Source organism: Cebus imitator, unplaced genomic scaffold (genome assembly GCF_001604975.1).
Source record: "Cebus imitator isolate Cc_AM_T3 unplaced genomic scaffold, Cebus_imitator-1.0 Scaffold23, whole genome shotgun sequence".
NCBI lineage: Eukaryota > Metazoa > Chordata > Mammalia > Primates > Cebidae > Cebus > Cebus imitator.
Genome location: NW_016107338.1, coordinates 4,095,158 through 4,107,927, shown reverse-complemented (window position 1 = coordinate 4,107,927; position 12,770 = coordinate 4,095,158). Strand labels below are relative to the sequence as shown.

At 44.6% G+C, this 12,770-nt stretch overlaps 1 protein-coding gene across 9 annotated transcripts in view; it reads right to left on the bottom strand.

Moving 5' to 3' along the window:
* LOC108299663 (AP2-associated protein kinase 1) overlaps nucleotides 1-12,434 on the bottom strand; it is a 171,963-nt gene extending 159,529 nt beyond the window's left edge. For 8 of the 9 annotated variants that reach the window (XM_017522061.2, XM_017522066.2, XM_017522065.2 and 5 more), the window contains exons 1-2: nucleotides 10,756-12,434; nucleotides 10,065-10,455 (exon numbers count right to left, since the gene is read on the bottom strand). In XM_017522061.2, coding sequence (XP_017377550.1) covers nucleotides 10,065-10,227 — 163 coding nt within the window. In that variant the 5' untranslated portion in view covers nucleotides 10,228-10,455; nucleotides 10,756-12,434. The remainder of the gene's footprint in view (nucleotides 1-10,064; nucleotides 10,456-10,755) is intronic. The other variant, XM_017522062.2, reaches the window with a different exon arrangement.
* Nucleotides 12,435-12,770: the final 336 nt, after the last annotated feature.

Sequence of the window (12,770 nt, the reverse complement as noted above, 5' to 3'; positions counted from 1 at the left end):
TAGTGAGCCGAGATCACACCACTGCACTCCATCGTGGGCCACAGGAGCAAAACTCCATCTCAGAAAAAAAAAAAAAAGGAAAAAAAGAAACCACCAAACCAAATAAGGTAGAATGGCAAGTCTTTGTAGGCCCTGGTTGAGGGGCGCTGTAATAGTACTGTCACTTACTGAATACAGACTTTGAGCTTAAAAAAAAATTCTCCCCATATTCCCATATGTGTGTGCTTATGGTTTGAATGTCTGTGTCCTCCCAAAATTCATATGTTGAATCCTAATCACTAAGGTATTAAGATTCAAGGTATTAGAAGGCGGAGTCTTTGGGAGGTGATTAAGTCTTGAGATGGGAACACTGATGAATGGGATCAACGTCCTTATAAAAGGGGATCAACGTCCTTATAAAAGAGGCCCAAGGAAAAAAAGAGAAAGAAAAAAGAGGTCCCAGAAAGCAGCCTTGTCCCTTCCACCATGTGAGGACACATCAGAAGTTAGCAGTCTGCAACCCAGAAGAGGGCCCTGACTAGAACCTGACCGTCCTGGTACTCTGATCTTGGACTTCACAGCCTCCAGAACTGTGGGAAATAAATTTCTATTATTTATAGGCTACCTAGTTTCTGATATTTTTTTACAGCATCCCAGGGACTAAGCCACTGAGCAACCCCCAAATGCTACAGAAACATTATCTGACTTGAAAAACTCATAGGAAGATTCAGCTGGGAAGGGTTGGTTATTAAAGGTCAAGAATGTTATGAGAGGACTGGGGACAGTGGCTCATGCCTATAATCCCAGCACTTTGGGAGGATGAAGCAGGTGGATCACTTGAGGTCAGGAGTTCAAGACCAGCCTGGCCAACATGGTGAAACCCCATCTCTACTAAAAATACAAAAATTAGATGGGTGTGGTAGCACACGCCTATAGTCCCAACTACTCGAGAGTTTGGGGCCTGAGAATTGCTTAAACCTGGGAGGCAGAGGTTGCAGTGAGCCGAGATCGTGCCACTGCACTCTAGCCTGGGTGACAGCAAGACTCCATCTGAAATATATATAAAGAATGTTATGAGAAAAGATACTGATGATCCTTTGTACAAGAAAAAATTTTAAGGAACAATCCTACACTTGCAACTAGGAGCCTTGGGTTCAAGTTCCTTCACTGCTATTTCTTGCCAATATGGCTTTGAAGAAGTCATTCAGCCAACATCAGCCACTGCTTTCTCATCTGTACAGCTGCAGTAATAACCATCCTTCCCACCTCTGCAGGGATGATGCAGTCACGAAATGAGAGGATGTAGATATAAGGTTATTTTGCATAAGAGCAGCTTGTCCTGCCAGTGAAGAGGCAGCAAAGTTTACTAAGCATGTCATACATTCTCTGCCTGAGATGTTATAGCAAACAGAGGAGTAATGGAAGACTTGGCTCCTGCCCTGCTAACTGACATATGACCAACACACAAGACACAAGCGAACCCCACGAGGCAATTACACATCTCTTGCTATGCTGGGGTGTGTGGTGTAGTCTCTAAACTCCGGGTTTGAGGGAAGGAGATCAGAGAAGACTGAAATGGTTATGAAAGATTTCGTGAACACAGACTGTTCTTAACTGAGTCTTTTCTCTGTAACCTCACCTTCATGGAACCTTGCTGCATCTAGTTGACCATCTTTACCTATGTTCTAGTCTTCTCTTAGTAAAGTTAAAGTAAGTATTGCCATATTTTGGTTTTTGGTTTTCTTTCTTTTTCTGAGAAACAAAAAATGGTAGAGAACTAGTGCTCTAGACCACGATGGTCTCAAAACAGTAGTGTACAAGATGACAATCCACTGGGGTAGACAAAAAAATATAAGACACCTATTTTTATTTATTTTTATCTTAAAAAGTAAGATTTTATGAGTAAAAAGGTAACCCACAGAATACGAGAAAATATCTGCAAATCATGTATCTGATAAGGAATTAATGCCCAGAATATACAGAGAACACCTAAAATAACAAACAACCCAATTCAAAAATGGGCAAAGGACTTAAATAGACATTTTCCAAAGAAGATATACAAATGGCTAATAAACACATAACAAGATGATTGACATCACAAATTACTAGGGAAATACAAATTAAAGGTACAAAAAGATACCACCTCACATCCACTAGAATAGCTACTGTCACAAAACAGAAAACAAGTGTCAGTGAGAATGAGGAATAACTGGAACCCTTGTGCAATGCTGATGGGAATGGAAAAAGGGTACAGCTGCTATGGAAAAATATGGCATTTCCTTAAAAAATTAAAAATAGGATTACCGTATGACCTAGCAATTGCAATTCTGAGTATATACCCAAAATAATTGAATGCAAGGTCTTGAAGAGATATTTGAACACCCATGTTCATACTGCAGCAGCATTATTCGTAATAGCTAAAAGGTGGAAGCAACCCAGTGTCCACGGACGAATGATAAATGTGGCACATATACACAATGGATATTCCTGAACCTTAACCAGGAAAGAAATTCTTACACACGGTACAACACGAATGAACCTTGAGGACATTATGCTAAGTGAAATAAGCCAGTCACAGAAGGCCAAATACTGTAATATTCCACTTATATGAGGTACTCAAAGTAGTAAAAGTCACAGAGACAGTAAGTGGAGTGCTGGTTGCCAGAGGCCAGAGAGAGGGGAATTACAGTTGTCGTTTAATAGGTAAGATTTCAGTTTCACAAGATGAAAAGAGTTATGGGGATGGATGGTGGTGATGGTTGCACATCATGAATATATTTACCACCACCTAAATGTATACTTAAAAATAATTAAGGCAGTAAATTTTAGGTTATGTGTATTTTACATTTAAATATTTAGAAAAAATAAGATTTTGTCCTTGTTAATATACAACATATGGCCCAACACTAGCAGTCCCATTCAGTCCATGTTCAGTCACATGTCCACTATTGAGGGCTGATGGTAACATCTTTACAGCACATTGAGATATACCATAGTTCTTGTGTGCTTGCCAAAGCTGATTTACTGATTGCATTGTTTTAAATTAATAAATCCTCATAAAACAAACTAGAGGCTTAAAAAGATTGCTACTAAAAAAAAACACCTTGGATCAAAGATAGTGCAATCAAAAATGAATAAGAGAACAGCAGAGCTGTCATTCCTATTCCTGGTATACTCTTCACACCTAGTCACACTGCAATGTAGAAACAATCGCAATCGAATAAGTTAACCAAAATCCTGTTAAGATTATTTAAAGTATAGATTTACATCCACTAACATTCATAATGAACTTCACCCTAAGTGTATAATGTGGCTTCAGATATTAGCTAATGATAGCAGGACATGAATATAACTTACAAACAAACAAGCATACATACATGAAGATATGGCATGTTTTTTTTAACTGAGAGCACTATTCTATCCAAAAAGTTTAGAGACTGCTGCTCTAGACCAACACTGCCCAACAGAATTTGTGAAGATGAAATATTCTTACCTGCACTGTCCAAAACTGTAAGCACCAACCACCTGTGATGATTAAGCAATCAAAATGTGGCTAGTACATCTGATGAACTTCTATTTTAGATAATTTCTTTACTTTTCCTTTTTTTTTTTTTTTTTTTGAGATGGAGACTCACTCTGTCACCCAAGCTGGAGTATGGTGACGCGATCTCAGCTCACTGCAACGTCTGCATTCTGGGTTCAAGTGATTCTCCTGCCTCAGCCTCCCAAATAGCTAGAATTACTGGCACCTGCCACCACACCCAGTTAATTTTTGTATTTTTAATACACATGAAGTTTTACCATGTTGGCCAGGCTGGTCTCGAACTCCTGACCTCAGGTGATCTATATGCCTTGGCTTCCCAAAGTACTGGGATTACAGGTGGTAGGCACTGCACCTGGCCTATTGTAGATAATTTAAATAGCCATATGAGGCTAGTGGGCTACTTTATTGAACAGCACAGCCCTGGGCCATTAATAGATAATTGCTATTTAAAAAATATACAGCTTCCCAGTAAGCAGTTATTTTTCTGCTTTTTTGTCTTGGCCATGTTATTCTCTCTGCCTAGAATGTTCTTCTACCTTGTCCATCTAGCAGTAAGTTCTCATTTTTGAAGACACACCTCAAATGTCACCTTTCTTTAGCTGACTACTCCCTAAACCACAAAGTGCTTGCCTTGGGTCTATTCCCTAGCCCTTTTACATCGCTCCAGTATAGCACCTGCAGCTATTTGCTCACATATCTGAAGTTCTATGATCATGAGGTCCTCAAGGCACAGCCATGTCTTATTCATCTCTGCATGATGCCTGGCACATAGTGAATGCTCAGTAACATTTACTGAATAAGGCAGTGAATGAACCGACAAACCTTGATCTCTCAATTCATAATGCAGTGTTCTTTCCACCACACCAAAATATGGCTCCATAAAATAGACTGGAGGCAAGCATCTGCTAGCTCACAGTGCTAGATGCTACTTTAATAGACAATACCTTTCTATTATCTTTTTTTCTCTTTCAGATGCAGATGTTAGTTACCTCTTAAGTAGGCTCAGAAGGCATGCATCCTTCGAAGGGTGCAAGATGAAGGTGGTACTAGTCCCATTTCTGAAGTATCAGTGTTCAAATATTGCAAGTTAAAATGACAGCTCTGATACAGTAATATTTTTTGTGTGTTTTGTTAATATTTATCAAACCTTTCTTGTGTACTCTACATGGCATTTTGGCTATCAAGGTGCAAGTGTATGCCTCCCCCCACATCCTTCCACTCAAAAATCATGTGAAACTGTTGCTCTCTCTTATTATTTCTTATTAAATGTGCTTGACACTTTGTTAGACAGAAAGAAAGAGTCTGACCATGGCAATTGCTTATTCTGGATTTCATTTCTGAATTCTAGGTTTGGCTATATTTAGCAAAGCTACAACCGTCATCATGCCCAAAGCCAGGAAGAAGACACCATTCACAAACCACCCCCTGAAAATCTGCAGTTGCCTCTAAAAAACCAGACTTCTCAGCAGGCAAAGACATCTGAAGTAGGAGGGATCAAATCGGTGTTTGCGTCAAGAGAAGGTCTCAGGTGCTTATAACTAATCTCTCTGCCCGGCACTCAAGGTTCTCCGTAAAATTAGTCCTTCCTTTTCTCTCCAATGCACCCTCTGCTCTGGTCAAACATCCTCGTCATCTCCCCTGTTCACACCTTTCGGTAACACCGGCCATTTCCCTTCCCCACCTGCTTCTGCTTAAGCTTCTAGCCTCTTATCCAACCTTCTGGGACCATTCTTTCCCCAGACACTCACTGCTCCCTTTCCCCACAACTGGCAGGGGGCTGAGACACAGGCAGGGAGCTGTGGATTCTTGATCTCTATTCATCAGGCATTCAAAAGGCCCAGGGCCACTAAAGAAAGTGAGCAGCAAGCACGTCCAGGGAGCAATGTAAAAGAATTTCATTCTACCATTCCATGTCTTTCTGTCCTTTCCTTGATTCTGGGGAGGAAACGTGTACTGACCAAAATGGTAACACTAAACTAGTCAGTATTCTCAAAGTTCATCATACCGTTTCACCACTTTACTTTGCCTATGCTATTCTCTCAGCCTGGAAGGTCCTGGCTAACACCCATCTGGAACCCCCATTTGCTGGGCAATGTCTATTCCTGTTCAAACTGCATGTCATCTACAAACCCTTACCCCCAGACTCTTTCTCTTTATGATAACATCTTTTACCATCTAAGGGTCAAAGGCCACGCTTAAGTGCTGTACACTTATCTCAGGTGTTGAGCTCTGTTAAGAGTCAGGCCTGTGTCCCATCCATCTTAGGATCTCTGGAATCTAATACAGTGCCTGCCACAAAGAGGCACATTTGTGTATCATATTGATAACACCAACACATTAGAATGATATGCCTTTAATGAAATTTTTGGTGGTTTCACACACTTTTTTTTGAGACAAAGTCTCACTCCGTTGCCCAGGCTGGAGTGCAATAGCATGATCTCGGCTCACTATAACCTCTGCCTCCCAGGTTCAAGCGATTCTCCTGCCTCAGCCTCCCACATAGCTGGGATTACAGGCATATGCCACCTCACCCGGCTAATTTTGTATTTTTAGTAGAGCCGGAGTTTCTCCATGTTGGTCAGCTTGGTCTCGAACTCCTGACCTCAGGTGATCCACCCACATCAGCCTCCCAAAGCACTGGGATTACAGGTGTGAGCCACCACACCAGCCCTTCACACACATTTTTTAAGCCTTACTAGTTTGCTCTGTAGGTAGGAGAAATTATCCAAGTTTACTTATGTGAACATTTGGTAGTTTTCATCAGCCCTAGACCTGGATTCCCTGACTATAGGTTAGAAAACTGCTCTGAGGAGCCATCTAGTCCACCTTATAGCTCTGGAATGTTGTATTGGACACAGTAATAAATAAATAAACATTTATTGTTTAAAGCTGAGATATAAGTCCTCGTATAGCTAAGGAAGTAAGATAAAAGCACAGTTTCTCAATCCTTCTTTGAACATTGCTTCAATTTTCCCATTGAGCTCATTCTGGAAGCTTAAACCAGATCTTCCCCTGACATCACATGCCCATTAACTTAGACATGATTTAGCATCTCATCATGGCATCTTCGCTGAGAAAGCTAGAAAGAAAATATTCTCCCTGGCACCCAGCCTAGAAATAGCCATATTCCTCTAAACTCATGACTTAAAGACTTCACTTCCCCCAAACAGCCCCTGCTGGACTAGTCAGTAAAATCAGGCTAGAAAGGCTGATGCTAACAGGGGAGATATGGCGGTGCAGCATCCTTTTGTCTTGCCCAGCACCTGCTCCTTGGGGTTCTTGCAATTCCTCACGAAAAAGCACAGACCAATACTCACACTAGAGAAAAAGAGATCAGCAGTGGAACGTGGTAGTAATCTTGTCAGTGTTTTGAAGCCTCTCACACCACTCCTCTCTAAACTACCTGGCCAAGGCTCTGGGCACACAGTGTACAACTCCCATGGTCCTTAGACAACTCTGGCTGGAAATGTGGAGAGGTCAGCATTTGAGGACTCACAGAGAAGAGGGTCCAGGGAAGATGCATGGCTACCCAAAACATCTGTTGACCCTTTAAGGAGCTGGTGAGGACTCTGCAAAGAACACCTGGCTCTGTCCCCTAACAATGGGGGAAAGGAATTGCTTCAGATTGCTGTAACTTAACTAGCTTTCACAATGCTCCCACTCCCCTTTAACACACACACACACACACACACACACACACACACTCTCTCTCTCTCTCTCTCTCTCTCTCTCTCCATATATATATATATATATACACACACACACACACACACACACACACACACACACATATATATAACGTTGCTGGTAAGTAATGGCTACCATTTATTGAACACCTGAAAATGTTAATTACTTTATATATATTGTCTCATTTAATCTTCATGACCAGTCCATTAGGCAGTGGCTCTCAAACTTGACCTTGCATCAGAATCTCTCCAGGAACTTATTAAGCCCCCACCCACAGCCCATGTAGTAAGGCCTGAGGATCTCCATTTACAACAAGCTCACAGGTGATAAAGATGTTCCACTTTGAGAACCACTGCCACAGGGAAACAGAGATTCAAGAGTGGTTTGGAATGTCTTGCCTATAGTTCCACAGCTAGTAAAGAAGAGATCCAGAATGTGAACCTAGATCTCTCTGACTCTACAGTAGCTGGTAAGCATGCTACTGTATGTGTGAATATATGCCTCACCTTCCAAATTCACTGGCAGATCCTTAAAGGCAGATGTCAATCACACTTTAGACCTCCCTTATCCCTCTCAGAACTTCATAGGGTCTTTGGACTTGGTATGTGCTACATAAATACTTTGTATACTGGTTCCTACATATCTAAACACTTCTAGGAGCCACAAATTCAAACACAACTAAAGCCAAAGAACACAAAAAGGGCAGCATAGCCAGACCTGGTTCTACGTGATATTCTCTCTTGCTACTCTGTCTTTGCCCATGCTGCCACCATACTAACTCCTACTCATTCTTCAGTCACTTTCTCCAGAAAACTATCCTGGGCTCCCTAAAATTGGGGGCCACTACAACCTAGGTTTACCTCTATGATGGCACTTATCAATCCACTATAACTGGTTATTTTTCAACTCTTAAACCAGTTGGTGAAGGCCAGCATCTAGTTTATAGCATACCCCCAGAGCCTAGCACAGCACCTGGCACTTCACAGGCACTCCATAAACTGCTGAATGAATAAATGCAGAGCTACTAGTCCTAAATTCCATGTAAAAATATCACAATACATGATGCACAGTTCTCGAAGATGAATCCCAGGGAAGAAGAAGGCAGCCTAGGTAACAAAGATCAATTTTGCCTTTTCTCCTCCCGATGACTCTTCTCACACTTGAAGAACATGAACCGCTTTGGGCAGCATCATCCGTGATGAGACAACATCCTAGCTGAACAAAATGCTCGTGGGCTATGAGGGGAGAAAAAGTGCTCTGTTGCCCCTCATTTCTCCGATTTCTCTGACACACGCTCCTTTTCACCATTTCTCCACCCCACTGTAGTCAAGGGCTTTGGCACAGGGATGAAAGAGACAGATCAGACTCAAGGGTGCGGATCTGGCAGCGGGCACAGAAGCATCTCCCAGCCTGCACCAAAGTCCACAGGAAAGATCCAAAGGGACAGTGACTCAGGCCCCAGATAAAGCCTAGCTAGAGCAGTACTGAGAATGGAAGAGCAATAATTTCACAAGGACATTAACTGTCAGACATCTTTTTTTTACATCGTGTTTTTAAAGTACAGGCTTCAACTCTATTCCCAGAAAACTGGGCCCTGCTGAATCCAGCGCTTACACAAGCTGAGAGCCAAACACAGCTTCTTCCTCTTCCAAACCCACCCACCAGCCTGCAACACTAACCATGACAAGCATTTCCCAGGGCCAGGTCAGGACCCTTGCTTCAACTTTAGCTCGCAAAAGGCCCCTTTTTAAAGATGCCCCTTAGCTTTCTCTCTTCCCTTGCTAATAAAACTGTTCCCTACTACCACCATGTTGCAGTAATAGAGACCTCTCCCTTCCTCCAACCCCTCTCAGTCTATAACACAACCTACAGCAGGTTGGCCCCATCCAATTAGTCTGAATTGCTTCATGCCAAGGAAATTGCTGCTTTTATTAAAAATAAAAACACACTAGGCAGGCAATGGGCTGTGAAAAGTATGAGTCTGGCATAATTATGAAGGTCGAGGTTAAGGTTACCAAAAGAGATATGCAAAGATTTCCCAAAAGCCTGGGGGAATAAAGATGTATATCTACATGAGTATAGATACGCAGATGAAACACAGAGGAAATTTACGAAGCAGATCTAAATAACATCCTCCCTGATAGGGAAAAAACAAAATCAGAGCCACTCTCAAGTAATTTTTCTTTTGGTTAAAAAAACAAAAACAAAACCTAAAGCCAGGGGAAGAGGGGCCTGCTAGATTGAGTTCAAAATAACCACATTTGTTTTATATAATTTCTGTTATCTTTGCTATATCCTGGGGACCTGATTACAGTTGGGTCAGGAAACAAACCTAGTGAAATCCACCAAGAGCCCCTTGGAAAAACACAGTCACATTCTCCGAAAATCCTCTCTTCCTTCCAATGCCTGCTCATGGAAGTGGGAAAGTTGGGTAGGAGAAGGAGAAACCCTCTCTTCTTAAAAGTCCCCCCATCCCCACCCTTCAGCCTTCACATCAAGATTTTAAGTTTTAGGAGGATGACAAGCCCATCACCCTACATTTGGCATAAAGCTTTACACTTTCACACATACGTTTTCTTGTGTGATCCTCAAAATTCGGCTTCTTAATATTAAAAAAATAAAAATAAAAGGCCACTAAGGTAAACAATTTCGGCAACCTCCCCACACCCCCATAAGCCCAGTCACTTTCAAATCTCAATTTTAAATCTCTCAAGGACAATGACTCACAGGGCAAGTGAAGGGGGAAGGGGGGGTCAACTGGTCAAAGCCCATTCATACGTGCAACAACTAGAAACCACAGTCTTGCCGCATCAGCACAAGATTTTAATTTACGGCGCATTGAGCCCCGCCGTACCTTCCGCCAACACCTCGTCCACTGTGACCTGCTGTCGCCCGATGCCAAAGACTCTTCCGATGTAGCCACTGCCCAGGCCCGAGGTGCTGCCCCCTCCTCCGCTGGAGCCGGAGCCCAGGCCAGAGCCGCCCTGCTCTCGCCGGGAGTCGAAAAACTTCTTCATCTTGCGAATAGGAAGCAGCAAAGCAAAATACCGATGGTTTCTAGATTTTTTTTTTTTTTTTTTAAGAAAAGAGATCCAAGGATTTCTTCTCGGATTTCAGCTCGGAGAGGAGCCACCCGAATCCGGCCGTGGGGGTGGGGGCTGAGGGAGGATGCCTATAGGAATATGCGTGTCAATCGCGCGGCGGGTCCCCTCCTCCTCCAGAGAGCGATTCGTGTAAGTTTAAACCTGTGATGACAGAGGAAGAGAGAGACGATGAATCAGTAACACACTTAAAAATTCAACCGCTGAGTCCTAGGGGGAGCAAAAGCCATCATCCTGGGGAAACGCTTCATGCATTTTCCTGGCAAGAAAAACCCTGGGGCTGAAAACGCGACCCCGGCCCCAGAACCCAGGACCCCCTATCCGGGAGCTCGGAGAAAGGAGGGATCCGAGCTGCACGGGCAGAGCTGACCCTCCCGGGCACTGCCTCCCGCTCCTCCCGGGTCTCCCCGCCGCCCCTCGAGGCGGCATCCTGGCAGCACCCACTTGAGACGGTTCAGCGGCCGGCGCCCAGCTACCAGCCCCGCGACATTGTCACGGCCGTCGGGCCGGCCTGCGACGCAGAGAGGAGGCGGCGCTGCAGCGAGAGCCGGGGCCGCGCTCGGCGCCCGCCCGCCCGCCAGCTGATCCCGGGAGCGCCGGGCGGAGACTGACCCGCCGCCCCTCCCCCGCGCGCGCTCCCGCCCGGCTCCATCCACCCAACCAGGAAGTGAACCGCCGCCGGAAGTGCCCCTCGGGGCGGCGCGGAGAGGGACCGAGCCCTCTCCTGCAACCGCTGTTCTGTTGCCACAGATGAGAAGGAGTCGACGGCGAGAAGGGGACCGGGGGGAAGGGGTTCTCAGTGCAGAGAGAGTTCTGGAAAAAACTGTTGATATCGCCCGAGCCGCAGGGCAAGCTGGGAAAGGTAGGTCGGCGCAGTCCGGCTGCTGGACTACAACTCCCAGCATGCTCCTGGAAGAGCGGGCAAGGCGGCAGCGGTGGCCCCCACGGCTTCGAAAGAGGTTTGTGGGGTGGCGCGTTTGTGGGGACTCGGCAATTTAAACACATCCCGTGAAGAAACTGCCAACGACGAGGTTTCCCCCTGCGGTATGTTCCACCCTCCTGGAGCCATCTTATTTGCGGCCTGGCCTCCTGGCACAAGGGATTCTGGAGGTTGTGGTTTCCGAACGGATCGAGACTGACACCTGAAGGACGCGGCTTAATCGCTTAGCCCCGAGCGGGTCCTATGGGGTTTCCCGACGTCACCTGGGCTGAAATGGAAGCAAGAAGTGATCGGGAACATTGTGCTGGCCGTTGGATCCGGCTGCACTGGAGCGCCAGCCTTAAAATAAGTAAAACCAATGCCCTTCCGCCCCTAACCTCAAAAGCTGCTTTTGCTTCTAGATGTTATTGACAGCCGGCTCTGCGGTCAGCTCTGAGCTAGGCGCTGTGAGAACGCTCAGTAAGACTGTCTCGTCTGGAAATGTACAGGCGAGATTCAAACCGAGAAACTGCCAAGGATTGTCTGCAGAGGAGATCCTAGGATACCGAAGACCAAGCCCGTTGGCTTGACCCCAAACTCGGGGGCTCTTCAGCCCATGCTGCCCCGTAATTCTACCTCCTTTGCTGACGCTGTGGGTGCGCCCCATAGCCTGACCTTCACTAACCCCCTTGCACACAAGAACGCTAACTCTAAACTGATCAGTTATTTATTTTTCACTTCAAGATTCTTCCACTGAGGCTTATGTTTCCCTGATACCGTTTTAAGTGCTGAGGGTGGGGGTGAACTGTGTGATTTGCATCTGCCAAATGCAGACAATTTGGAAGGCCAGTTGGTACACTTTTCCAACCCTAGATTTCCTGATGGATGATGCTGAAGGTAGTGGCAAGTCTCTGACAAAAACAAACAAAAAACCTATGATTTATTAATATGATTTTTCTAATTCCTGAATATGGGCTATTTTTCATCTCCACCCGCTCTTCCCACTCCCAGTGCTTGTCGCAGAATTTTTTTCAGCGGGCATTTGAGTAGAAAAGGGTGCCCCAGGGAAAAAAATGGTTCTTGCTTCCTCGAATCTGAATACTGAGCTGAGCTGTGACTGGGCTAACAGTGGCGTTTGTTGTTGTTGTTGCTGCTGCTGCTGCTCCTGTTTCAAGTAGTGCCATTGTAATTAAACTCCCTGGGTAGAGATAGCATCTTTTCTTCCGGAGAGTCAGTGTTGTCAACTCAGTTCACAAATTCATGCAGCCACCTCCAGGGTGAAATGCAGCACCTATTCCCTCAAACTCAGCCCAGGAAGGCATGTTCTCTGCACTTTCCTTAAAAGGCCAGATTTCTGTCTAAGGAAGTTTGAAACAGATCTTAAAATAGATGAGAAAGCTCATTTGGAATTAGACTCGTTGACCCCCATCTTTCTCAACACCTATTTGTCTTGACTGACTTTTTTTTCTTTTTTTTTTTAAGAAAAAGCTCTGCTAGGTCCTAAAATCAATCTAGTGCTAATCTCAGTTTTCACTTTTCT